The sequence below is a fragment of the Gallus gallus genome, chromosome 5 (genome assembly GCF_016699485.2).
Source record: "Gallus gallus isolate bGalGal1 chromosome 5, bGalGal1.mat.broiler.GRCg7b, whole genome shotgun sequence".
Taxonomy (NCBI): Eukaryota; Metazoa; Chordata; class Aves; order Galliformes; family Phasianidae; genus Gallus; species Gallus gallus.
In genome coordinates, this window is record NC_052536.1 from 55,839,342 (window position 1) to 55,866,163 (window position 26,822).

The window sequence follows — 26,822 nt, forward strand, 5'->3', positions numbered from 1 at the left end:
GTGAAATTTGAAAGCGAGTGGAGGCGGCAGCGCTGAGGGAAGCGGAGCGGCGGGGCTGGCAAGGTATGGCGGGGCTGGCAGCGCGGGAATTGGTTCGGGAGGGAGAACCTGAGACGGCCCTCAGGGGAAGCTGGGAGGTGGTGCGCGGTTTGCTCTGCTCCCCGAGGCCCCTTCCCCACGCCGCTGGGTCTGGTCCTGAAGCCGGCCACGTTTCGATTTTAAAATGATATTTGTGTTCGCTGCTTCTGCTTTAAGCCTGTAGGCTCTGGGGCAAAAATAGGCAGTTTTGATGCTACTGCTTTCTTCCTTTCCTTCTTTATTAATCCGGGATGAGGGTATCTTTGTGTTAAAGGTGAGTGGGAAGCTCTGTCTCTACTTACATTGCGTTTGCCTTCTTCAAGTTCCACACGATCGTTTCTACAGGCTTACTCAAAAGCAGGTCGCTTGCTGTTGATGTTTATCCATGGCAGAATAACCTAAGAAGGCCCACAGTACAATAGCTAGAGAAGTACTTCCTTAAAATGGAAGATAGAGCATAAAAGTCCTTGAAATGTGTTAAAGTGTTTGCCACAGTGCAAGGCAATCACAGGTTTTTGTAAGCTTGCCTGATACCTAACAGCTATTCTACGGGTATGGTACCTTCTACCAATTAAAAAACATGCATGCAGTCTGGATAGGCTGTTGTGTTTATAGAGAACATATGAGGAGACTCAGACACTGACAATTTGTCCTGCAAGTTGTCAGAGACCTGAGGGTTCCCTATGTGTAACAGCACATACTGTGTATGACAGCTCAGGCAGAAGCTTCATGATCTCTGATCGTAGTTTAGAACATTTGGATGGCATCTTCCCGCTCTGCTCCCCTGCTCTTTGCCTGGTGGTTGCAGAGACCCAAGCCTAAATGCTGCTACAGAATAATTAAAGAGATAAGGAGATAATTGTTCTGATGTTAACAAAACCAGGTGCCCATCCCTGGGGCAGACAGAACCCTTGAGTAGCTTGCTAGCTGTCACAATGCTAAGGAGGAATCAAATATGGTGAGGGTCTGGGAGGGATGGCTCTTGGAGCTTGCAGGAGAGATGCACCCAATATTAGCTCAGAAGTGTGCAGTTGGGGTTGTACACAGGCAGTTAGCTTTTAGTTGGAAGGAATGTCTATTTAGTTAGGATAAACTTCTGGCTGGGCCTCTAAAATCTTTAATATTATCATCTTCACCACCACAATGTCCACAGAGGATGGGTGTAGAGTCTTGATGATAGCTGCTGCTTTTAGAAATGGTTTTCTTTTGGTGGGCACAAAAAAACCCTGCATATTCTAGGAGGTAGTTGGTAGAGGTATACTTCCATTAACTGCTTTCTGAAGGGCTTTCTGTAACACCATAGGAACTACTAACAAGATCAGCCCAAAGATGATTATTGGAGAAGCTCATGGATTAACCTTCCTTAATTGCTTACCTGTAAATCAGGGTAAACGTGACCTGTGAACTAGGGTAGACTCCTTCTGATCATTTGCTGGCATCTTTAATGAGTTTCTGAAAGTTGGAACATAAAATGAAAGACATTAACCAGTCAGGTGGTACTGACATGCACCAACTCTTCCAGGATTATATGGAAGATATCTGGACGCTGACCTGACTACTTTAAACTGTGTTTTGCTTTCTTATTTCCATCTGATCATTTAAACTTTCTTAAGCTGTTTTGCTCTCCTGCATACTGGGGAGAAAAAGATGCAAAGCACAGCCATTTAGATTTCTGACTCATTCATTGTCTCTAATATCTATCCCAAGCCCTGCTGGTGATGTGCAAGTTACTCGGGGCATGGATACTGCCATGAAGTTGGGCACAAGGAGCTGACACTGCCAGCCCCAGAGCACAGACTCACCTTGTATTCTTCTCCCCAGGAGGCATGAAAACTCTTAAAAAGGCTTCAGTGGGGTGCAGGGAATCGTGCTTTTTGCATTGCTGTAAGCACAGCATGTACAGACCAACTGTTGCTTTCATCAGGTCTTCCTCAAGTTAAAAAAGTAGGGAGAAATCCTGCTTGAAATAAATGCTATTGTGTTGCAGTTGCATCCTGGAAACTCAGCTAGGAAACAGAGCCAAGTACTCTGATGCGTGACAAAAATGCCTTGCCATCAGATAGGGTATAATCTAAACGCTTAGTGGCAATGTTGCTTCCAAGTATTGTCCTACAACCTTGTCATTTACTAGCTTGTCTCCTTAACAAGAAAAACATCTGTGTCAAAAACAGGCTAGCCAGTCCCTGGCAATGACAAAGCCTTCCCTGCTAATTCTGTCTCGGAGTTGTTGATTACTTAGCAAACAAGCTAGCCCCTTAAATGCATAAAACAAATAATGAAGAGTCATTGCTGAAACTGTCATTTGTACATATACCAGAGAAAATGCAGAAACGAAGAATCTAGACCTATCTGTGTGACATACAAACTTTAATAAAAAGGGCAAAACAAACCACATCTCTTTTTTTCCTATTGTTACGATTTTTGTCCAGGATAATCAAGATGGCTGCTACCTCCCAGTTTACCAGTCGGTACAAAAAGGATCTGAGTACAGAAACCATCAGAACAAAAGTTGCTCGCAGAAAATCCATGCTCCAAAAGGAGAACAGACACAAGATGTTTGAAAAGGGCAGACAGTTTGGATTGACAGATGTCAATGTTCAGGTGTCAAGAACGAGGGGAATTTCTCAAGTAAGTGGGGCAAGTGAAACGTGCTCACAAGAAAACAGCAGTTTGAAACAGAGTAAGTAAAGCCTTGTCATACAGCTTTTCAAATTGTTAAATGTTTTAATTTGAAGGAATGGTTTAAGGTTTAAAAATGAATATCACTCTTTGTAACTATCAAGAAAATAGACTTAATACCATCCTTTATGACTTCAGAACTATTTTTTAGTCTTTACTCAATTTTTGTCCACAGCATCTAAAGGAGGATTGCATTTGGCTGTTAATATTCAGTGGGATGGCTTTGTCGTTCAAGAAGTGAATGACCTTGATCTATAATCTCATCTACGTACTGCTGCTATCTGTCATATGCTTAAAGAATGGTTAGAAATTGGCAATGCATCTTACAATTTTATTCCTAATTTGCTCCTTTTTGGCAATTTCTCCTTTCTCTGGGCAAACGAGTCTTGCACGTACTGGATTCTGCCTGTATGGTTCTTTTGTGTGCTGACAGCTACAGAACTAAGTAACTCTTCAAAGGCAGTTACGGAGTTCTTTAGAAATATCTCCACCTTCAGTATTTTGATAGGTAAAAGTAATTGAAGGAAAAACTCAAATCTCTATGGAATCATGTCAAATACATAACTTGAGAAATTACAGCATGATCATCTTTGATAAACTTTAACATTCAGTAGGTTTGTTTGTTTTGTTTTTCCAGACAGACACATCACTCAAGGTTTTGTTCTTTCACATTTCATGTAAATACTCTAAGCTTCCAGCAGACTTCAGTATTTGGTATCTATAGCTGACCTAAGCTTCAGCTTTCAGTGATAATTACAGACCCACAGAGTTGACTGCAACTCACTGAACGTGGCCATATAGTCCATACAAGTATTTCAGTAGGGAAGCTGGTACAAAACAACTAATTAATAAACTAATGCCAAAGCGTTTACTTTAGCACTAGTAGCCTTGCAGGAACAGTCTGTACACTGTAAAATGGTATGAACTTGCAGCACTTCTAGGATGCAGATTTGAGGACGCGTGTTTGCAAGCTGGAATTTATCACTGAATATATCACAGTGAATTTAAGCTTTTAGCAAGCTGATAGATCATGTGTTTGTGTTATAAAACTTAAATTGAAAATCATAGGCACATACTGCAGGCAGTCATTTTCTTGCTGACCTAGTGTGTTCATCTTGGATCTTGGAACATTTTCCTAGCAGTTCTCCAGCTTGCTTAGTTTCTGACTTTTACTTGGATGAAAAGTATCTTCAATGTAGTAAATCATGTCTATCTTCATCTTTGCTTCAGAACAATCTACAGATGCAGCCAAGAGGATGAATGAACGCAGGGAAATGCTTCAGCGTTATAAAGAAGAGAAGGAACTTCGAAAACTAAAAGAGCAAAGAGAAAAAGCAAAAAAGGGTGTGTTTAAAGTTGGGTTATATAAACCGACTGCATGTGGATTTCTTTCACTTGCCCCTGAAGTTCCCACAACAGTGAAGCCAAAAGAAAAGGTAATAAGGGTAACATGAAATATCTAAAGAAGGCTTATGTAGTATATGACATTAAAATCTATGATTATATAAAGTTATGTGGAGTAAATATTTTATAGTATAAATTGTAAATGTTTTATAATAAGAAATAAGGGAATAACTTCATTTTTTTAACAAAGCAGGAAATAATGTAAGAGATGTGTTAATTTTTGTAGTTATGACTATGGCCTCAGTTCAAAAAACAGTGATTCATCTGCAAATGAAAGAGCTAAGTTACTTTAGAACTGGTAACTTGCTTGTATTTCATCCATCTGACTTTTTCAAATCACACACTTGATATGTTTTGACTCTCAATTGCACAGACATTATTGCTTTACCTACTTAGGCTTCTTGCTCACTCTGGCAGTGATGGTAGGGAGAGAAAGGAGTATGTTAACTCTTGTTTCCTTGGGAATGTTTCCAGGCAGCTCCTGCTTTCTCTGAGAGGATTACTCGATCAAAGGCCAAGAACCAAACAGAAAAGGCTGTGATATCAACTGCATCTAAGCCCTCTACGGTTTGTTTCTTAAATGAACTTAAGTGAATAAATTGAGAGAAAAATATGTAATTATCCTTGAGCGTGTGAATCAGGGTTGTGTTCTGACATGAAGAATGATATCTCCAAGAAGGTTTTCCTGATGAAAAGGACAGATTAGGTCAGAAAAGCTTTCAGCAAGCTGATATATTTTATTGTGATGACTTGAGCATTGTGTTGAACTGAGCTACAGAGTTTGATTAAGTCAATACAGAGAAAAGTGCACTGATCTTCCAGATTCCTTTTTTCATGTGAAATATTATTGCAGTCAGCAAGGAATGCAAGTAAGAATAGAGGCAGTAATGAGGCTGAAGGTAAATACTTTGGCTTGGAGAAGCTGTGAAGCTCTCTTGAATACAGAAAGTCTTTTGTGAATGCAGATTATGAAGTCAGTTCTTTTTCTGCATTACACTGCAGCTTCAAAAAGTTGAACCCAGCAAATGGACTACTTGTTACACGCTGTGCATGTTTTTGCTCTCACAGTGGGGAAGAACACTTGTTCTTAAAATTCATAATATTATTGTATGTTATGCCATCTTAGTTAGCTACCTGTTTAAAGGTGTGTGATTGTGATGCCCATCAGACCCCATAAGTTTGATTTCATGAAGCCTATCGTGACGGATCTGATGCACAAAACTGTTGAAATCCTATTTATTTTCCAATTTGGCATCTTAATTTCATACAGATAAAATATTTAACTGGTAGACTATTTCACCCCATGTTAGTGTATGTAAGATCACCACTGCCAAATTTATTATTTTCAACAAGCTGGATATGAAGCTGTTTTATTTTGAGAGAATTTCCTATGCAAGAAGATCTTTGCCTTTTGTTTTCTACCTATTCTGGGTAATAAGCAAGTAGAACCAGTGACTAGAAGTCCAAGAAGGATGTAGGAGTTGTGCAAACTTCCATTTAATGCTGCAGCCTTCAAGCCTCATAAATGAAGATGTATGTTGTTGAAAAGCAATTACCGTAGCTATCACTCATGATTAATCTTTACTGCTCAAAGTTGGAATCAATTCACTGTTGGCATATTTTACTAGGAATCCTGATAGTCTCATTGTTTTGCTTGTACTAAAAAGTATGTTTTCTGAGGAATTTCATCTGCAGTAATCTGCAAAAGAAGCTATAATTTGCATCTAGCAATCTTGCCTTATGTAATTTGAATGCATTTGGAAGGCTTCCAATCATGGCTGCATGAAGTGAGAACTGAGTTAATACTGTTTTTTTTCTGAAAAGTGGCTTTTAGATCACATAATATGTACCAGGATGCAGTGGTAATTACCATCTACTTTCAAAGTAAACTGAATTTTCTTCATTCTGTTAGATAAAATCTTAATTAGTTGGTATTTTAATGTCTGAAATGAGCTATTTTAGTTATCCTTATATCACTGTAATTTTTAAAGACCTTTGTACTAAATTAGCTGCCATTTGTTTTACTGGAGCCTAGGAGAGAAAGATGAGGAAAGAAGCTGGGCTACTTCATTTTGGCAATCCCGGTGCTTCATAAAATGTCATATTCCTTTGTAGGTCTGTGCCAATGGACATAGCGTGCGCCCCACGCAAACAGGACGTAAACAGATGAGTACAGACAAACTGGCTGAAAAGGTGAAAGGTATGAAGCAAGAATGATCCCACACCTGGGTCTGACAGGACATTGCTGATTATTCTTTTGAGCCAGTAGTTGTATCACTGTGGGAGTGAGGCAAGGAACATTTTTAGGAAAGATCAACAGTATGTACTGGGGTTTAGGGAACAACAGAGTTTTTAGGATGACCATTTCTTGCAATTAAAACAAAGGCAACTCTTAAAGACTATGGATCATGTGACTCTAGGTATTGTATATACTTGTAGCCTCTGGACTGGGGGAGATAGAATGCAGGGTATTTAACACACTTGTGATTACTGATGATCACAGCAGGAAAGGGAAGAAAGAAGGTCAATAGGCAGAATTGCATGGCTGCTAGCTGTCTCACAGCTGGAGCTACATGGAGCTTCCTATTTACAGCTAAGGGAAATATCACATGTTGCTGCTGTTATTATAGATTAAATGATTTCATCTGGAAAAGACAGCAGATAGCTGATATAAGTAAAATATGAACTTTGGTATTACAGATATCTCAAAAAATAGCTAATTATATAAGCTGTAAATATTTTGAGTGAAGTTTGAATCTGTGCAGTAGTTATGCTATTTATGTACTCTACATGAAACTTGTTACATAACATTGAAATAGGTTTGGAAAGAACAGTCTTCTGGTAGAGCACATGAGCATATAGCACAGGAAACAAGAGCCCAAACTTCTGATACACACTAATGTAACTGAGTAACTGTGTGATTGTCTGCTTCCATAGATGACAAGTACAATCTGTTGTTTTCATATTTTAAAACAGCTCCTTCTGTATCTGTCTAGCTGTTGCACTTCCAATGTGAAGATTCCATACATTTCTTAAAAAAACAGAACCAACCCAAGCTATGTCTGTTGAAGCAAGTAGAGAATATATTTAATAATAAATTCTTCCTGGTAGTGCAGTGATGTCAAGGCTTCAAGTTACTAATGCTAAGTCATGTAGAATAGTTAACACATGATATTCTGTAATTCAGAGTGAAGTTATTTGCACATCACCATGTAATTAAGTCAGCAAGCAGCAGATGTCTATTTAAATAAATTTCATTCATGCTTTCAGTGAATGCTGAACAGATTTTTCATCAGTGTTTGAATAACAATTAAAACATTAATTTAGATTAATCACTAGACTCGATAATGCTTTTGGGGAATTAATGCATTATGTGTACTTAGACACTAGTATGAAAATGTTAGGGAAGCGTATGTTTGGGTAAATCAAATGTTATGGTTATTTAGCTAGTAATTTTTCCCCAACTTGTCAAGCAGCAATTCTGTGGAAAGTAGAGCAGCATTTTAAAAGACAAATATTGTTCACAATAATCAAGTGGGGCTGCTGGATTTTCTACAGATATAGAAAGGCAGAGCATGAAATAAAGAGCTGTTATATTTTTCTGTGCGTGTTAATGCTATTGGTTTTGAAGGTAATAGGAAATGGTACTAAAACACATGGATGAAAATGATTAAGATGGCAACATAGTGCATGAACTTGAGTCATATTTTATAAAAAAAATATTTCAGGTATGATTAAAATTAAAGGATACTTTAATGTAATTTAATAAATTCACGCTTTAGAATGCTTTAATGTAATGACCAAAGCATCACTGACTGTTACAGAGATGGCTTGCTTAAGTTTCCAGCTGTGCAACTACCAGTTATTCCTCCAGAAAGCTTCATCTGAAAGATAGGATGATGCTGACACTGTGATTGCAGTAGCACTGAGGAGGGTTCCTTAAGCCTTGTACTTAGCATCTGGCACACTGATATGTTGGTCTTATGATACTGTACAATGAAGATGTTTTCTGTCAAGGTTTTGCAGAGTATTGCCTTGATGCCAAGGCTGAGCTGTGCTGTCTTTGTTTAGCACTCCTTGCACAGAAGTGACAAAACCACTCCTCTTGATTCTGGTTGGTGGCCCTGCCTGTGGCAGGGAGGTTGGAACCTGATGATCCTCCGGGTCCCTTCCAACCCAAGCCATTCTATGTTTCTAACAAACTAATGCAACTGATAGTTACTTGTGCAGCTTTCTGATTACTGCAAAACCAAAGCTTTTAATTATAGTACCTAAACGCATCTCCTGAGCAAGCTGTGAAATCTCTGCAATTAATATTTCTTAGTGTTGCAGACTTCAGCCCAAACAGCCTCAAATGTAAGAATCACCAGAGCGGCTGCCTCTGCAGCTAGGCAGGTGCTGAAAACAACTGCTGCTACTACTGGTAAGTGGGGCAGTAAGTATAGTCCTTGTGTAGCTGATATCTAAGTGTTTGATATGGTGTGCTGTAAAGAGGTGTCCTGGCTGATACTGTGTGTGTGAGTACTGGAAACAACATGTAAATTTGTGCTGTTAAGTTCACTGTCATATAATATACCAGGACAGCTTTGTCTTTAGGATCTTGTTTATCTCAGACACTCTGTGCTCTAGAGATACATATCAGCTTGTTCTGAACTGTCTTAGCACACTATGTTCTGCTGTATAGCTATCTGGAATAGATAGACTAGAGCAATCATGCTAAATTGTCATGTAAGAAAATGACTAAATACCAGTGACTTAAAATTTCACCTGGAACTCTGGAATATATAAATAATAATGTTTCCACCACTGGACAGTTTGCTGTAAAATCCGTCCATGTGGACTATCAATATCAATATAACAGTAGGTTGAAAGAACAAAAACTGGACTAGTGAAGATTTGCCAGTTTGGTGTATTACTGCTCAAGGATAAATAAGACTCATAAAGAACAGGTATGTCTGGACAAGGACAAGGTTGCCCACGTTCTGTACCTCAGGAATTTTTTCTTCATGTTTGTGTACTCAAGTAGGGGAATTTAGTGGTTAATGAAGGGGATTTTTTGGCAGTATGATCTTGGGTGTTCTCCAGAATGTTTTGCCGTATCTCTTATATATGACACAAGTTAGCCCCTAGGTTGAAAGTTCAGACTGTGATGGTATTGGTTTTGATCCATCTATTGAAGTCCTGTGCCATGCATAAAGTCACAATCTAAACTCATTTTACTTCAGTCTCATCAGCCTTTAAGGAAACAAAGTGACTCTTTAAGCACCTGACAATATGTAAGGGCTAATGGCTTAATGAATCTCTTTTTCCAGTGATGTATCTCTAAATAGACTGTTAAATCCTAGGCTAGGTTTTCTTTTGAAGGAACACTTGGAATCAGGTATCTGCCTTCTAGCTCCCTCCCACTCAAGAAGCAAAGCCATCTCTCCATGTCTTTAACCACCAGACTTTTACAGCAATCTTTTGAAAATGTTGATGAATGATTCTTCTGATCAGATGTCTTTTGACCTCCTGAAGTTTGTTTCTCTTTAGGTAACCTGTCACAGAGAAAGCCAGCAAATGCAGCAAAGCAGAAGAAAGCAGTCAAACCTGATGTCATAGAGGTAGGTCATGAAATATTTGAAATGGAAAAGCAGCAAAACGGATTTAAGAGCCAGGAAAAATAGTAGTGCAAGTGTTTCTTAAATACAGTTATACTCTTGTGTAAAAGTAACAGGAAGCTCACTAATAAACTAGATTTTGGGACAAAGCTGTAGTACTTATATGTTATATTGTTAAAACTTAAGGCGAAATTTGGTTTGCAGGTATGGATGACCTGTTTACCAATCCTCAAGTTTTGGACAGTGATTTAAATTTGAGATCTTGCATGACATTTTTTACATGATGTTTCCACTACTTTAAAAAATATAAAGACCTTTTCAGTTCTCTGGTTTTATCTAGTGTTTATAAATTTCATACAATACATTTATTTTTGCAGCTTACTCTGAATGTATCCTTTCAGTGATCAGGTAATAATTATGTGGGGCTTTAGTGTCTGAGGATTAAATGCACTTTCAGTTTTTGAACTGCCAAGAACATGATAAATATCATAGGCAAAAAGATTCCCAGCTATAATTAAAGGTAGTCACTTCTGTTGTCCCACTGAAAATGCAAACCAAACTTTACTGCTTCAGTGTAGAGACCACTGTATTTGAATTCACTGTGTCCTCCAATTCAGGTTCCTAAATGATTCGTGTATGCATTCATGCTCTGACAGTCCTGTGCAAAAAGCATCTGTTTATTTCCTCTTCCCTACACTCCACTATTCCCTGTCACTTAGTGTTTCCCCCCCACCTCCCTTCCCCAGTCCTATGTTAACGACTGCAACTGTGTACAAGTATTGTCTTAAAGCTGTTTTTTTTTGTGTACAAACACTGACAGGAGGTAAAAGGCACTTGTATCTTAGTTCAGGTAAGGACCTATTCGCAAGCAGAAGTTGCTTGATGCTGCCAGGTGGTAAGCCCTTGCTGTAACCTTGTATGTAGTCATACTGCCACAAGAAATCTGTTAGAATTTAAATTCAAAGCTTACATTTCAAGCAAGGGAATCTGAAGTATAACAAGATTTCCAGTGTCTTGAAGACTCATCTTTTCTCAAGAAACAGTCTGAGATCTTTTGGCTGGTTTGAGCTAACAATATCGATACATGAATGTTCTGTATGATTGTCTTGTCACTCATCTCATAGGAATGTGAACTTTCTTCTCTTTCAACAACATTCTGTGGTTCCAACTGCACTTGTATTCTCCTCGTCTTGGGCTGCATTCCTCAGCTATCAGCTTATTTTAGTTTGTTCTTCAGCCTTTAAGTTAGGTTATGTGTATAAACTGTGATTATTCAACAAGCCTAGTAGGATTTAGAGCCAGTATGCTACTCAGCTCTTGAGGAGCTTATCACCTTTAAGCATTTTCTTCTAACAGTGAGAGAAGCATTTGCTGGTTTTAATTACTACTCCACTAGTCTAGGTGTTTTGCTGCTCTAGCCCCTTCAATGGATTGTTACGTTCCTTATAGTCGAGTGCTACTCTTGCTGTGAGAATGATTTGCAGGTGTCAAAAGCTAGTTGGACCCATGGTAAATCAAGACTTCTGTACATGCACACTATTGTAGAAACCAAATTACCTGAAATTGTTTCTTTTTTTTTGTTGGCTTTCAAGAAGTCATATAATTCTGCTAACATCTATTAGTAAACACTTTCTGATTTGATAATATAGTGCTTATTTTGTTTGTGCAGATAATTCCTTTTAAACATGAGGCGAATGAAAATGCTCCAATGGACCCAGTGATATGTTCAGCATCAGAACTTGAACAGGAACAGACATCTGTAGAAAAGAACAATTCTGCTCCAGGAAGACCCAGAACACGCTCCTTTGCACCACAAAATTTTGTGTTTCAGCCCTTAGAAGGACTAACGACTTACAAAGTTACACCCATGACTCCTTCTAGGGCAAATGCTTTTTTGTCACCTGATGCCTTCTGGGATTTTTCCAAATCTCCAGTGTAAGATTCTTACCTCTTATAGCCTAAAATGCAAGTGAACTTTTGTGATGCTACAGAAAATGTGGTTTTTCTGTAGTGAGAGTCCATGTGTAACAAATTGTTCTGATGTTGAAGCACCTGATCACAGTTGCTGTTATTGCTTGATCAAAAGTGGCCTTAATATTGCAAGGCAAACTATATAATCCATAATCTTGCTCACGTTTTACCTATTTATCTGTTTTAATAGGAATAGCTTGTGTTGTCTAGCAATGAATCAAAAATAGTCCTCAGAAATTTAAAGTCTTGTGTATTTGGTCATATTTGAGGTCAGTTTCTCAACATTTCTTAATTCTTAAGCATACCTTTTTTCTTTTTTTCATCAGTAATACCATTGAAAAATCCAGTGAAACTAAGCTACAGGAGCCTAATTTAAAGTGTCAGACTTCACCTTCTGATCAAGACATTCAAGAACAGCAAATGACTACAAGTTTGAAAGGTGAAGGTATGAAGTTCATATATGGTTTATCATTGTACCTTTTTTTTTTTAGTTTTTACCAGATTCTGAGTAAATGCCTTTTATATTTTTCAGCAAGCGAATCAGATAAGAAGACTTCCATTCAGAGATCTAATGAAACAATTCCTGTATCTACAGAGATGGCAGCGACTGAAACAAAGTCAGATGATGTAAGAGAGCAAGAGCATGATGTGCCCTATTTCAGGTTTGTGTCTATTTGTTTTTCTTCGTGGTTGTTCTGGGTTCTGAACATGAATAACAACTTGTAAACAGTAGCTTATAATGGTTGGTGTCTGTCAATAGCAATTTTAGTGGTCATTCACTGCTATCTTTCCTTTGAGATTGTCAGTGCAAGTAAAGAATATAAAATTCTGAAGACTAATGCTACATCCTATGAACATAAAGCTTGAAAGTAATATAAATAAATTACATCACAGCTAGTCTAAACTGAAGCAATCTAATGGGTTCTGCTCAAAGTTTGTGTAGCTTGTCTGAAAGCAAAAGGGTAATAATAATTAACAGTTACAAAAAGTGACAACAGTTGGAACATTTTCAAATTATTTTTTTCATTATTTTAAGAAACATTCTTCAATCTGAGACAGAAAGACTGATGTCTCAGTGCCTTCAGTGGGATGGAAAACTTGAGCTGGGCATTCCAGAGGATGGTAAGACTTGAGGTGTAATTTGCATAATTAGTAATACTATGCTCTATCTCCTAATATTAAATCTTAAGTATAGTGTTTGAAGTGATCGTAGTGGATACTGAGCTGATAGTAGTTGACACTGAAGTGCCTATTATATATAGCTTTTCTGTAAATTCTAAGTATGTTTAAGTGCTTTAACAAATATATATAAATACATATATAATGTTTTAACTTGCCTGTGCTTTTTTTATCTTAAAGACTTACAGAATTGGTAGCATCTTTTTGTTTTGAAAGCAAGGTTAGAGGATTTCAGTGGAGAGATGGGCTGCAGGTAAACTGCACTGCAGGTCTGAACTTAGTTTAAACAGCAAGCAGATTCCAAATTCTTCAATTACTTATTTATATCAGTTGTGGAATGATGGAGTATTCTGATATATTCTAATTACTTCCTTTGTTTCCTTGTTACCATCAGCCGAAGATCTCATTCGCACAACAGTTGGTCAGACAAGACTGCTTATAGCAGAAAGGTTTAAACAGTTTGAAGGACTGGTGGATAACTGTGAGTTTAAGCGGGGTGAAAAGGAAACAACATGTACAGACTTAGATGGATTTTGGGATATGATTAATTTTCAGGTATGTACTTGCATGTTTACCTACTATAGTAAATACACATGATGGAGGTATTTACAAGCAATGGATTGAAACCTTTATTCACTTAAATATTCAGACTTGGATATTTTTTCTCTGTTAAAAATATATGTCCTTGTTTAACATTTTGTAACAGTGAATAGTCCTAGGGGGTATACTGTGGTTTTACAATTCATGGACCAGTTAAGCAATCTTGTAGAACCAGTTACTGGAAAAAGATGTTTGACTTATGCTTACTGTATGTCTGGGGGCAGTTCAGGTTTATTCTGATCATCTGCTGGTTTACACAAAATCACAAAATTGTAGGGGTTGGAAGGGACCTCTAGAGATCATAGCATCCAACCCCATTGTGAAGCAGGATCCATAAAGCAGGCTTTAGTTTGCTCTGGTGTTTGAAGCAAAAGTACTTAACAAATTCAAGCATAGCTATGCATTTCATCTAATTTCCTAAAAAAGTTTTTTTGTGTGTGTGAATGCAGTAAATCTTGCAATTTAAAGTTGGACTTCTCTGGGATTTCCAATAGATTGAAGATGTGAATAAGAAATTTGATGATCTGCAGAAGCTTCAAGATAACAAATGGCAACCAGTTGCTGTACCAGGCAAAGAAGTTGTCAAGGTATGTATGGCTCCTAAAGCATTAAGATACAACAGTGTATTGAGGTCTTTAAAATACTTTGTAAGCTATGGGAGTAATGAATACTCTTCTTAAATGCAAGTTCCTTCTAATGCCCTGCTTATAGATCATAGAATCATAGAATCACCAAGGTTGGAAAAGACCCACAGGATCACCCAGCCCAACCATCCACCCATCACCAGCAGTTCTCATTAAACCATGTCCCTCAACACAACATCCAAATGTTTCTTGAACACCTCCAGGGTCAGTGACTCCACCACCTCTCTGGGCAGCCCATTGCAGTGCCTATCCAGATGTTGGTGATGATCAAAAATTCAGTGAAATTCTTCTCAAACTTCACCTTCTTTCCTTGCATCTTGCATGTGTACTTAGAATTGGTGCTTGTTATACTAGTTGCCCCTTCTTTGTGGGAAGATTAGAGCTAAGAATTAGCAATGGCTCAAGGAGTCCTTGAACTCTTTGTGTTAGTAAGGCGAATGAGTTAAATTTGGAACAGAAATGTACACTTATTCTGAGCCACTAGTGCTGGCACTGGTGTGTCACAGGAATTTAGAAGTGACTGACAGTTTTAAGTGGTGAGTGCTACGTGACAATGGTGACTCATTAAGGTAGGATCATGGGTAATGTTAGGTTACTAATCCTCTAAGCATAAATAGATCTGACACTACCCCAAATGTGGTATTGATTATTGCAGAATAGGCAATGTATGTTATTTTATTGACATTTTGGTTTGGAATATAGAATCATAGAATGGCCTGGGTTGAAAAGGACCACAATCCTCATCCAGTTCCAACCCCCTGCGATGTGCAGTGTTGCCAACCAGCAGCCCAGGCTGCCCAGAGCCACATCCAGCCTGGCCTTGAATGCCTGCAGGGATGGGGCATCCACAGCCTCCTTGGGCAACCTGTTCAGTGCGTCACCACCCTCTGGGTGAAAAACTTCCTCCTCATATCCAACCTAAACCTCCCCTGTCTCTGTTTAAAACCATTCCCCCTTGTCCTATCACTATCCACCCTCACAAACAGCCGTTCCCACTCCTGTTTATATGCTCCCTTCAAATATTGGCCACAATGAGGTCTCCCAGAGACTTCTCTTCTCCAAGCAATATGTAATTGTTCTTAATTACTCAGTATTAAGAATCATATTCACGTTGCCTAAACTCTGTGCCATTCCTTGAGACTGCTCAACCGATCATAAAAATGATCTGAAGATTGATAACACCAAACATGGAAGTGAAGGAAGTGTAGTCTTGCATCAACTGACCATAAATGTCTGAACTGTAGATATGGTACATGACACAAAACTTCCTTTGAAATATGAAACTTCCTTTGAAATATGAATGCTGGGAGAGGCTTTGCTGGTTAGCAAGCGTCTGTCCTTGAGTTGCTTTATCTCTGTGCCACTAGGAGTCCCTGTCCCACTGTTTTCAAAAATGTTAACTACAAACAGTTAGAAAAAGTTCTAAGGAAGATTTATACCAAGTATTTCTCACTTGCAAACTTGGTATGAGAAACTGACTTAAAGTTGTCATTGCAAACGAACCTTAACAGCTAAATGGCAGTCCAAGACTTTCTGGAGATAAAGATCTTGTCTCTAGCAGACCTGCTGCTGTCTGTGTCCTGCAGCTGTGTGGATGTTCATGTGCTGCTATTTGCCTGAAGCTTCTATTTTCTTTCAATTTCAGAAAAAGACTGTTTCAAATATGGTATGTAAACCAAAGCTGGGTGCAGCTGGAAGGACTGCTGCCCGAAGCCGGCTTGCTGCTGTAAAAGCAGCTATGAGGGATAAAATGAAACATGATGGAGCTGTTGATAGTGCATATCAGGATAAGCAACCAGAAGTAGAAAAAGTGGTTTTTGAAGCAGGATTCTTCAGAATTGAAAGCCCTGTGAAAAGCTTTCCAGGTGGGTGAAGCTTAATTATTATTTCTCTGACCTGAAAATGCTGAAGAGATTTGAACCAAGCTCAGTGGAGACAGATTATACTGTTTATGCTGGATATAACTCCAGTGCTAGGCACAATTAATGTTTCATCTAATGGTTGTTACGTCAGGGAACCAAAGTAAACTGTTCTGCATGATTGCCATAATTGCTCAAATCAGTGTGGTGTGAAATCTCTGCTTAGACACAGAGTTAAAAGCAGTTGGATCCATTTTTCATTGCTAAACATGCACTAAGTAAAATTTTAATCTGGGCATTCCTAGACTTAGCTGATAACATGTTGAGAGTCTATGCAGGACGATGACCTTTATTTGTAAGATAAATTAGAATTTAGGAATTAGAATTACTGTGAACTAAATTTTGCACTCCTGCATTCGAGCTTGCAAATACAGTACATCTGTAATCAGAATTCGTGTTCAACAAGATTGTAGTATATTCCAGTCTGCTAGGAAAGCTGCTGGAAACTTTTCTTGAGCAGAAGCTCCAAATAAGGCTGTAATTTAGGCATTTATCAGATTGCAATCTGTGAAGCCAGTGTTTTCACTGATCCTTGTTTGAGAGCTGCTCTGCTTCTCTCCCCTATTTCAAGTGCATCAGATGACTTTGAATTTCCAAAGAGTTTTCTCAACAAATGTTATAAAAATCAGTTAGGAATTTTATCTTTTTTAATTCTATCAAAATTATCCCAATATGAAATACTGAATTTAATGACAATGGCTTCCACCATGTGGATTTAATGAGAACAGCAAATCTCACTGTTTCAGGTTCTTTGTGAAGGAGTAGCAGTACTAAATTGCTTAACTGGTGTTAAGGTAGCTTTGTAAGTTACTGATGTGGTTGTCACCACATTATTTTTCAATTTCTGCTTGTGGTGTATATAACAAATATAATAATTATATAAAACATGCAAGAAAAAAGTAGAATATTACTAACTAGAGTCCTAACAGTTTCATCTTCTGGAAACTGCTGTTGTAATAAAACATAAAATGCTCTTTTTCAGGTTCACTTTCAAAGACTCCTCGCAAATCATCCCAGCAGACTTCTGAAAGTCTGACAACTCCAAGGTCATCCAGAAGAGCTTTGCTGCAGAGTAGTTCTGTTCTTTGTAGCCCTGAGGATACAAGTGCAAAACAAACACCACCACTGCTCAAAGGCTGCCACCCAGCACAACATTTGGAAATGCACCCACTTCCCACTGAAACAACTCTCCCTAGTGGCTTTCTTGATCAAAGGTAGCCACGTGAACGCAGCTTTTAATTTAACACTGTGCAAATAATTGTCAGGTTTTAATTGGAAGAATTAATATTAATGTCCATTAAGTGTTAACCTTCTTTCATAAAGGTTGCAAAGTCAATTCTGTCTTTTCCTTCCCTCAAGCAAATGTTAAGAGCGTTGCCCAAATGTAATTTCATTGCAGGGGTAGAAGTTTGGGGTTTTTTTTGTCCAGAAAATTTTATATAGCTGACTTGTGCCAAACCAGCAAGCATAAATGGAGAGCTAATTTAAAATCAGTTGTGCATGTCACAGTCTTTTAATTAGGAAGAATGAAAAGATTGTTGTTTCTCTTTCAGCATTTCCCTAGTTGCAGAAGAATGCAATTCTGTTCCTGGCGCAGCAGAGGGGACTGGGGTAAGTCATGCTTAGTTCATGTATGTCCTTTAAACATCTTTCTACTATTAGCTGAGGACAAAGAGTGACAGATACTCACATCTTAAGTGAGTAGGCATCTTAATTGATTATCCTTGTGTGCAGAAATGTAATTTGATACTGCCTATTGAAGCAGCTCATTGCCTGAGGAAACCCACTGCTGTGTTCAAAGCTTGTCCAATCGCTTCCTTCCTGCCCTGTCCCACTCAGGATAAAGGTGCCCAAACCTGATTTGCTGGTTTAACAGTTGTTTTTATTAGCCCTGGATACTCAGATATCTGATCAAACATTCAAGATATCTTTACTGTTCCTCAAGATGAGGTTTTTTCCTGTTCTGTAGGACACAGATTGGGATTGCTGCAGTTTTCTTGCATTCCCTCTATTTTTGGAGCTCTTATTGGCTCTGCTGTATGATGCTTGTCACTTGGCCAAGCACTGCTCCTTTAAGCCCACCTCCTGTTTTTCTGGTGTGAATTTTTAAATGTATTTTCATGTGGGGGCCATGCTGGAAAGGAACAGTAGTACCTTGCTCTCTGGGTCTCTGTGTTGCCACATAAACCAGGAGGCTGTTAAACCGTTCAAAGGTACAGCAAGAGCATTGCTAGTAACACAAGTATCAGAGTTCAGAAGTCTGTGTCCTGGTATGTCTGTGGGCTTGGTGACATGCTAGTTTTTGAGTATCCATTAAAATCCAGAATACAACCTCCATAGTTGTGATGCTACTGTGCTACTCAGTGAAGGCCAGTGCTTTGGAACTGATCATCCTGCAGTTCCTTTCATTGGAGATGTAAGGTCTTAGTTTTTGTTACTTCTTGGATCTGTACATTGCTTCAACAGTCTTTAGACATACATACATGTGCACATGTACATACTTGCATTTTAAAGTCTGTTACTACTTGCTCTTATTCTTTTTACTGCTGTTTTTACAAGTTACATGAGAAGTTACTTGTTGGTGATGCTACTATCTGGGGAATCTGGCGATCTTTAACATTTGGTATTGCTGGTAGTATTTTGCTGAGGTAAAGTCTCATAGGAGAGCAACCTCAGAATGCTTTTTGGCATTTTAAGTTCAAAACCCGATTGTGGAAGAATTTCTTTATATACTCTTTAAAAGATAATCCCATTTATGAGGGTGCTTGGGAAATAGTACACGAGAAATAAATCACAGTGTTAAGCTCGCAGCTTTGCTTTTCCTGACCTTTGTACAAGCTGGAATTCAAAACCTCTCTCTTGAATTGCCAGTAAGACCTGTAATGACATACATGAATTGTGTTTAACACAATACAGGTGTGCTGGTTTTTGTAAACTGACTTCCCTTGAATGTCCTGGACACCTTTTCTCCTCTGTGATTGCTGCACGAAAGCTACCAAACTGCCTTTTACAATAGACAAAACAGAAAAGGAAGCTTCTTGATGTCATATAAACTGCTTTATGTCCTTCTGATTGCACTGATGTTCTGCTTTTGACTCTCTGGGAAGCAAACACAGCTGACATCTGAGCTCTACAGAGGGTTAGGAACAGTTAAAATTCCTGTTTTTCAGGTGCTGGAAAATTGTAGCAGTGAGTTAAAAGTAGTGGATGGCATGGAAGGGATGGAACTATCTGCTGCAGAACAACAAGGGCAAGATATCACCATGTGCAGTCCAGAGAAGGATATGTGCACTGGGTTCAGCTTCACTCAGTCTGAAGAACCAAAAACGCATCAAATGGGTACGTATCTTCAAGCTGCTGTAGTTTGTGGTATTGCTCAGTTCTTATGTTTATTATACACACCTTATAGCCTAAATATTATTCTTTGAAATCACTACTATTGTAGCTTTGTTAGTCTATGCATACTTGTAGCAAAACCTACATTTGTTAGTATGACTTCCATGCTCAGCACGTGAGCAAACAGTTCCCATCACTTTTCCATGTAGTTTCCTTGTGGTACATGAAGCAGAAAGCTGATAGAAGAGGCTTGCAGTAGAAATAGTTGCAGGCTGTTCTGTTTTGCTTCGGTAAATGTAGAAAACAATACTGTTTTTTCAGCCTTAGCAATATCAGACTTAACCCTAAGAAGAAAATAATGAAGTGTTCTTATTTTGCAGATGTTTTGTCTAGTGATTTGGCTTCCATTGACAAAAATCCTTTAGATACAGTAAGTTGACCCTTAAGTTTATTTGGCTACAGTCTGCTTGTTACAATACCATTAACCTTTTCTGCAGAATCAGTTTCTACATGAAGTAAATTAAGCTCTGGAGGGAGATGTTATCAAACCAAAGCATACAACTTACTCTACTTACTCTAATAAATGCAGGCCACAGTTCCTATTTCCTTGTCCTGGCTCACACTCATTCCTTGTTGCACACCTCAAATGTAGGACAAACTGAGACTTGTAACAGAAGAATGACTGATCTCTTTAGGCTGATCATTAAAATTACATTTCTTGTGGATTTCCTTGTAAATATTTACTAACATGATGAACCACCTGGCCTTTTCCTTTCACTTACTTGGAGTTTTCCAGGTCTGTTCCATCCCATTTCTGTAGTTTTATCTTCTACAGACAAAAGCAAGATCCAACAAGGAAAAACAGACATATGAAAACTTTCAAATTCTTAAAAGAATTTGGTTGTACAGTCTTCTTGGTCTCAAATAGGAAAAAAAAAATCCTCTTTAAGATATAGGTTACTGCTTTAAATAATGAGTGCCTTCAAAAAGGACCCCCTACTGGTTCCTCATTTTCTGCCTGGAAATAAGCTTGCAGGGTTCCTTAGCAAAGTCATGGAACTTGAAGCAGTAAATGACTTTTTTAAAGCAACATCCACAGTTCCAAATACCACATAAAGACAAGTACATCAGTATTTTTGCATCCACTAAACTGCTGTAGATTTCAGGAAGGGTTTCAGATCTTCCTGGCAGATCTTTGCTTTGTGTGCTCTGTGCGGTGTGTCCAGAAGGGGATTTGCCATTAGCTTGTCTTGTGTGCCCTTGCAGTGCTGTTTTGTGGAGCAGATAACTGTTGCTTTTGAGTGCTTAACCCCCGCTGATTTCTCCCATAGCCCATGCTGGATGGTGAGCTTCCCTTCACTCCAGTCAAGAACAACGTCCAGAATTTTGCAGCAGCTGAAACGTTCAGTGACCTGATTGTATTTTCTCCTCTTTCTTCCTCTGCGGAAAAATGAATGACTGGAAATTTAAAACGAGTAAATTATATTCAGTAAAAAACAGAGGCTGTCTGGAATGCCAGTCTGCAACCCTTAAACTGTGTTCTTCATGAGGCCTATAGTATTTTATAGTGGAACTTGTTTGAAAACTTGGTAACATTTCTGCCATGAGCAGTAGTGCATTCACTGTGCACTGTAAATATTGCTGTGCAGTAGTAGTGCTGTTTGCTGGCTTTACCTCCTGCATCCAATGAATATGTATTCTGACTCCAACCTGAAGTAGTCTTATTTTTGTATAATTTCATGTATTTCTCGTCTCCTTCAAGTTGTAAAACTGTCCATCTTTAATCTTTTCTGTCTTGATCTTATTATTACCTCATGAGTTGTTTTTATAAGAGATGGGATAAGGTATGGGATAAGGAAGACACGTTCCATTAGCTGTACCTATCTCCATTTGTGATGAGGGCACCTCCAGAGGTGCCTGTTATCTACCCTAAGGCACTGTTTTGTATTTAATCAGTGCTGTGAGTGTGCTGTTGCACCCTTTAGCTCCAGTACTCTATGCATTAACTGCACCTAATCAGCAGATGGGATGGGGTTTGATTCTTTTCTTTCCTGTGGGATTTTTCCTATTGCCTAACAACCACTTGCTTCGTAACAGCAGAAATTTAAGCAAGCATTTCAAAGTCAGATAATACCTATTCCTTACAGTGTATTAAATAGGGATGGATTTTTGAAGATGCTCAGTAGTGAGCTGTGTCATTTAAGTACCTTCAAGCTAAATCCCATTTTCTTTCCTTTTCCATCTGGAAGTCTCTTAACGACTCTCCTTGAGCATCTGCTCGTTAACCTCAGCCTCCTCTTGCATCTTGCTCCTTATGTATTCTCTCATCTGGACTCATATTTATTCACAAGAAGTGTGGCAGCTCCTGCTACTCAAACATGGAGTGTATATGTAGTAGAGTACCTCCAGCTGTTATATTTTTAAGAAGTGCCTGATCAAGCTGCTGCTTGTAATGTTGGTCTTGAGGTGGTGCACACATTCTTCCACTGGCCTTTATTGTAAACTAAGCAAATGCAACATAACCCTTCAGCAGAAGGCATTGTCATTACATCTGGGGCTTCTCGTTGGACTGCAGTTCTAACTTGGAAGTTGTGTACTGATTGCACTGAAATAAATGGAGGAAGCTGACCTGACCCATGTTACTGTACTGGAATGAACTTTTGGTTTTACAGATAGCTTCAAAAAGATAGAAAGCAAGTCAGTAAGAGCTCTTCCCAGAACCATAGAATGGCCTGGGTTGGAAGGGACCTCACTGATCATGAAGCTCCAACCCCCCGCCACAGGCAGGGCCACCAACCTCCACATGTAATCCCAGCCCAGGCTGCCCAGGGCCCCATCCAACCTGGCCTTAAACACCTCCAGGGATGGACGGGGCATCCACAGCCTCTCTGGGCAGCTGTTCCAGCACCTCAGCACTCTCATAGCAAAGAACTTCCCCCTGACATCCAACCTAAATCTTCCCTCTTTCAACTTCAAACCATTTCCCCTTGTCCTGCTGTTATCTACCCTTTTGAAGGGTTGACTCCCCTCCTGCTTATAGGCTCCCTTTAGGTAGTGAAAGGCTGTACCTCTTCTCAGTGTTCAATGCTGTGCAGTGAATAGTGGTAAAGGGGAATTTTTGGAGCTGGTGTATACACTTAAGGCACTACTAGTGGTGTGCTGGTCCTAGGCTAGAACTCTGAACACTGTGGTTGTTACTTGGCATCTTTATTGGTAAATGGGGCAACTGTTACAAAAGGGGATGGGATGTGTCAAGGAGATCCTTAACATCTTCAACAGTGGTTCTTACATTGTTGTTCTGCAGACAAGACTGGAAGAATGTTCCCTCAGCTATGAGTCATAATTTATTTACCAATGTGACTCATGTGATGAGCTTGCCAGTAAATCTCCACCCCACCCCTGAAACTGCTCTTGGCTGATGGGGAAGTGATGAGGTGGGAGAAGCACCACAGGGCTTGTGATCTGTGTGATGGGGTATGCAATGTATGTATGGAGTAGATCTTCCTCAGGTTGGACATGTGACAAGGATATGCAGATTTGGGCCACCCTAAGCAGCTGTGCAGGCAAAACAAGTCTTTGAAATGGAGGAGGGGGGAAGTTTTGGTTCCTCCAGCCTTATTTCTGAGCCCCCTCCTGAAATGCCTTGATGTGGTCAGGATCAGACACTCTTGAGTTTTCAATGTCTGCAGTGTTGTCTAGTGGATAGATCACTGAAGTGGCACTTTGTCACTTATGCACAAGCCTTCCCAGCCTGGCCATGCAATTCCTACTCTCGTGTTTCCCCTTTAGAGAGAACCAAAGCACCACTTTGCAGCACTGCTTTGATATAAAAAGGAATAACTGCTCTACTAGCAGAGGAACCGAGGCTAAAACATTGACCTGTTATCTGGGGCTTCCAGCAGCAATCTTCAGCTCTATCTTAACTCATTCATAGGACCACTGCCTGTAGGTCACAGACAGCTTTCCCACATATTCTTGCAAGTCAGAAATGACTCACAGTCGTCATCCTTTGGCACAGAGGTTCAATTTCTAAAGCGAGAATTCAGCTTCTTCCACATCTGAATACAGCTTGTATCTCAACCAAAAACAAATTTTACTTGTGAAAGTGCTTTATTGCTTCAGAACAATCACACGGGAGGGCACTCCTGTTACAACTCTCTGAGGAGTGCTAGTCTTGTGTTAAAGGTACAGCTTGGTAATTAAATCATGGAGGTCAAAACACTGGTGAGAGTGATGTCCCCGGCAATGCAGAGCTTGGTGATCTCATTCAGCTTCTTCTCACGGAAGTTGAACTGCAGCAGGTGAGCATCGTTCACTGCTACCTTGAAGTGATCCCCCTCGCAGAGCACCTGGAGCTGAAATAGAAATGCTGAGTGAGCCAAAATGGAAACATCAGCTGCAGGAACACCGGTGACTTTTGCTTTCCCCAGAGCCGTGCTGTGCTCTTCTTCCTCGATGATTCAGCTGCAGTGTCTGCCCCATGACTACGCCTTTCAAGCAGCAGTACCCTGCATTTCATGCAGGGAGGGCTGAGTGCACCCATTCTGCAGGAGAAACAGCTTGGGGAGAGAGCTGGACTGCACTGCAGAAGAATGCCTTGCAGCAACCTGCCCAACAGCTGCTGCACAACGACAGCGTCAACAGGGAGAATGCAATAAGAAATGAGAATAACAGATTTTATTTCTTTTCTTCGTTGTTACCTTGAAGGGGGTTCCAGGTTCAAATGGAAATCTAGGAGCTGTTCTCTCCTCTTTTCCCCAGTTGTTTTGGAACATTGAATTACAGACAATGACCCTTTTGTGGTCTTCCTTGAAACGGGGGTTAAAGTGGAAGGCAATGTCTTGCCCCCTCTTGAAATCCAGTGAAAACCTGCAAAGGGAACAGTCAATGAGCTGCTTTTTCTGCAGAAGACGTGAGCTGTCTCCCCGAGCTGCTGAAAAGCGGCAGCAGGTGGGCATAAAGCAACAGACCCCATGAGGTAACGACAGAGCACTTCTGGAGGCTTTTACATGATTATTTTGTGTCACGTTTCGTTTCCCGGAAGGTGGGTGTTATTCAGAAAGTGAACTCTATCCGTCAGCACCTTAACACTGCTGCAACCCATCTGTACCTGTTGGGATTTGAGTTCACAGTCCCCGTGATGGTTATGAGCAGCCGAGGCATGAGTCCTGCTGGCAGGGGCAGATCGTAGGGGACTTTCTGGAGAGGACAGGGATTTGGTGTTAGCAGAACAGCACGTTAGCAAGCAGCACAGGCCTGACCGTCAGGCAAGGGCTGGGTGTTGACATGACAGCAATGTGACTGCTCATGCAACCTCCTAAGGACACGCAGCCCCAGGTCCCTCCCATGGCCAAGCACAATGAGGAACTGGAGAAACAGAAACCCTTAAAATATGACAGAGGTGTTACCAGTGGAGCGGCTGGAGCTTCAGAGTACGGTGCAGTTGGTCCTCCAGGATATGGCCCTGGTGGTCCTCCAGGGTATGGTCCCGGTGGTCCTCCAGGGTATGGTCCTGGTGGTCCTCCAGGGTATGGTCCTGGCGGTCCATGATGTGGTCCGGGTGCCCCTGGGTATGGTCCTGGTGCGCCAGGATAGGCACCTGGGTATCCAGGGTACGCCGGGAAGGCCCCAGGCCCCGGGGGCCGGTTCCAGCCCTGGGGTGGAGGGGCACCAGGGTTGTGAGCAGGCAAGGCGTCGGAGAGCTGAGGATGGAGGGGAGAGGAGGAGGGGGAGGAGAGGCAGCATCCAGTGGGGCTGCCAGCACCTGGCCTTCATGGCCTGCATGATGCCGAGCACTGCAGCTGGAACAGCCAGGAGCCCCAGTGGTGCTGAGAGCCCAAAAGTCCCTTAATGCTCCTTGATTGGTGTTACACAGATTGGCAACAACGTGGAGTCATAGAATCACAAGATCATTAAAGCTGGAAAAGACTTCAAAATCACCACCCCCACTGCCCACGTCCCTCAGTGCCACATCGCCATGGTTCCTGAACGCCTGCAGGATGATTTCCTCACCGCTCCCTGGGCAGCTGTGCCAACTCCCACCAAAACGCGTTCCCACTCCCACCACAAGTCCCCACCTTCATGCAGTGACCACCACAGCGCCCCGGTGTGTGTTTAAAGAGATCAGTACTCACAGAGAAACCGTCCGACATCGTCCTAAAACAAAAAGACAACGGACGTGAGGTCATTTTGTTCCCCTCCCAGGTTACACGGCTGTTTGTGGTTCACCACCTCCATCATAACCGCTGCTGAGCTGAGAGGTGCCGCAGAGTCCCAAACCCAAAGTCCCAAAGCTGGGATGGGATGGGAGAGGAGGGGTCCTACAGGGGGACCCCCCTGCGCTGTGCCAATGGGAGACGTGTGGTCTGCAGTGGGGTTTGCAGCCACCCCAAAAGGCGAAGCTGCGCCATGCAGACATGCTGCGGCCTGGGGCTGAATGCCTGCTATCAAAGAGTGCATTCATAAGCCAAGAGAGGAAAAAAAAACAGGGAGAGGTAGAAATGGGAGGGAAAAAGGAAAATTCCAAACGGTAAGCGTAGAAGACTAAGACTCTTCAAAAGCAACACTGAGCAACACAGAGGTCTGAGCAAACCTGCCTGGGCTGCTTCAGCAATACGGAAATCACACCGAGTTTCCCCAGCACCAAACCCTTCCCCCAGCAAAACGCAACGCAGAGCCTGCATAACTTCCAAGCAGTCCTTCAGGACTGGCCAGGAGCAATGACTTTCAGCTGCCCCTACCTCGCAGTGTGGGTATTTGCCTTCTGCTTTTTCCATCTCTCTGCACCCCCAGTGCCCCACACATTGCAGGAGCCCAATTGTTGGGGCAGTCCCAGCAGTCCCAGCGCAGCCAACGAACCCCATGAGTTCTGAAAGTCCCACTTTATAATTCACAGAGTGGTTAAGGTTGGAAAAGACCTCCTGAGATCACTGAGTCCAACCACCATGTTGACACCGGGCTCCTCCCGAGCTCAGCCTTTGCCACGCATTGGGAAACCATCTGGGAAAAGGATTCGGAGGCAAAGCAATCCTCGATACGTGCAGGATGGTGGGCAAAGCCATGCAACCCAACTCCCCAACGATGGGAGCTCTGTCCAACCCAGGACCCCCGGTGCCAGCACTCAGCCCCTTCCCAGAGCTCTCTTACCTGCAGGTGTCTGGCCGTGTATTGGGGCCGGGTGTCGGGCTGTGTATTGGGGCTGGACAATATCTCCACCCATAGCTGCCCCAGCCCCGGGGCGGAGCACCGCGCAGAGCCCAGCCCCATGGGCAGCACGGCACAAGGGCACCGCCGTGTCCCCTCCCAGCTGTTAGAAATGTCACCCCACTGAGCGCAGAAGGGTTGGACGCACCGAGGGGTTCCGCCTCACTGCTGGGTCATCGCCCATCCCGGCGGCGCCCGACTGTGAGTCA

The 26,822-nt window shown here is 41.1% G+C and overlaps 2 protein-coding genes across 3 annotated transcripts; one reads left to right on the forward strand and one right to left on the reverse strand.

The window, feature by feature from the left end:
• Window positions 1-36: 36 nt before the first annotated feature.
• DLGAP5 (DLG associated protein) lies at window positions 37-22,043 on the forward strand. Its single transcript, XM_421446.8, has 19 exons — window positions 37-63; window positions 2,508-2,758; window positions 3,988-4,193; window positions 4,636-4,728; window positions 6,277-6,361; window positions 8,486-8,584; window positions 9,694-9,764; window positions 11,431-11,696; window positions 12,059-12,177; window positions 12,265-12,394; window positions 12,769-12,854; window positions 13,306-13,466; window positions 14,006-14,098; window positions 15,801-16,020; window positions 17,057-17,288; window positions 17,628-17,685; window positions 19,245-19,413; window positions 19,791-19,840; window positions 20,742-22,043. The coding sequence occupies exons 2-19, from the start codon at window positions 2,518-2,520 to the stop codon at window positions 20,862-20,864; spliced, it is 2,502 nt and encodes an 833-aa protein (XP_421446.3). The 5' UTR covers window positions 37-63; window positions 2,508-2,517; the 3' UTR covers window positions 20,865-22,043.
• Window positions 22,044-23,501: 1,458 nt separating this feature from the next.
• On the reverse strand, window positions 23,502-26,589 carry LGALS3 (galectin 3). Of its 2 annotated transcripts, none has more exons than XM_015287256.4 (6): window positions 26,557-26,589; window positions 25,545-25,566; window positions 24,819-25,064; window positions 24,521-24,609; window positions 24,111-24,279; window positions 23,502-23,765 (listed from the first exon to the last, which is right to left on the reverse strand). In XM_015287256.4, the coding sequence occupies exons 2-6, from the start codon at window positions 25,560-25,562 to the stop codon at window positions 23,610-23,612; spliced, it is 678 nt and encodes a 225-aa protein (XP_015142742.1). In that variant the 5' UTR covers window positions 25,563-25,566; window positions 26,557-26,589; the 3' UTR covers window positions 23,502-23,609. The 2 variants fall into 2 exon arrangements, with proteins under 2 accessions (XP_015142742.1, NP_001289729.1); NM_001302800.2 differs by having other exon boundaries at window positions 24,819-25,112.
• Between the last annotated feature and the right edge of the window lie 233 nt (window positions 26,590-26,822).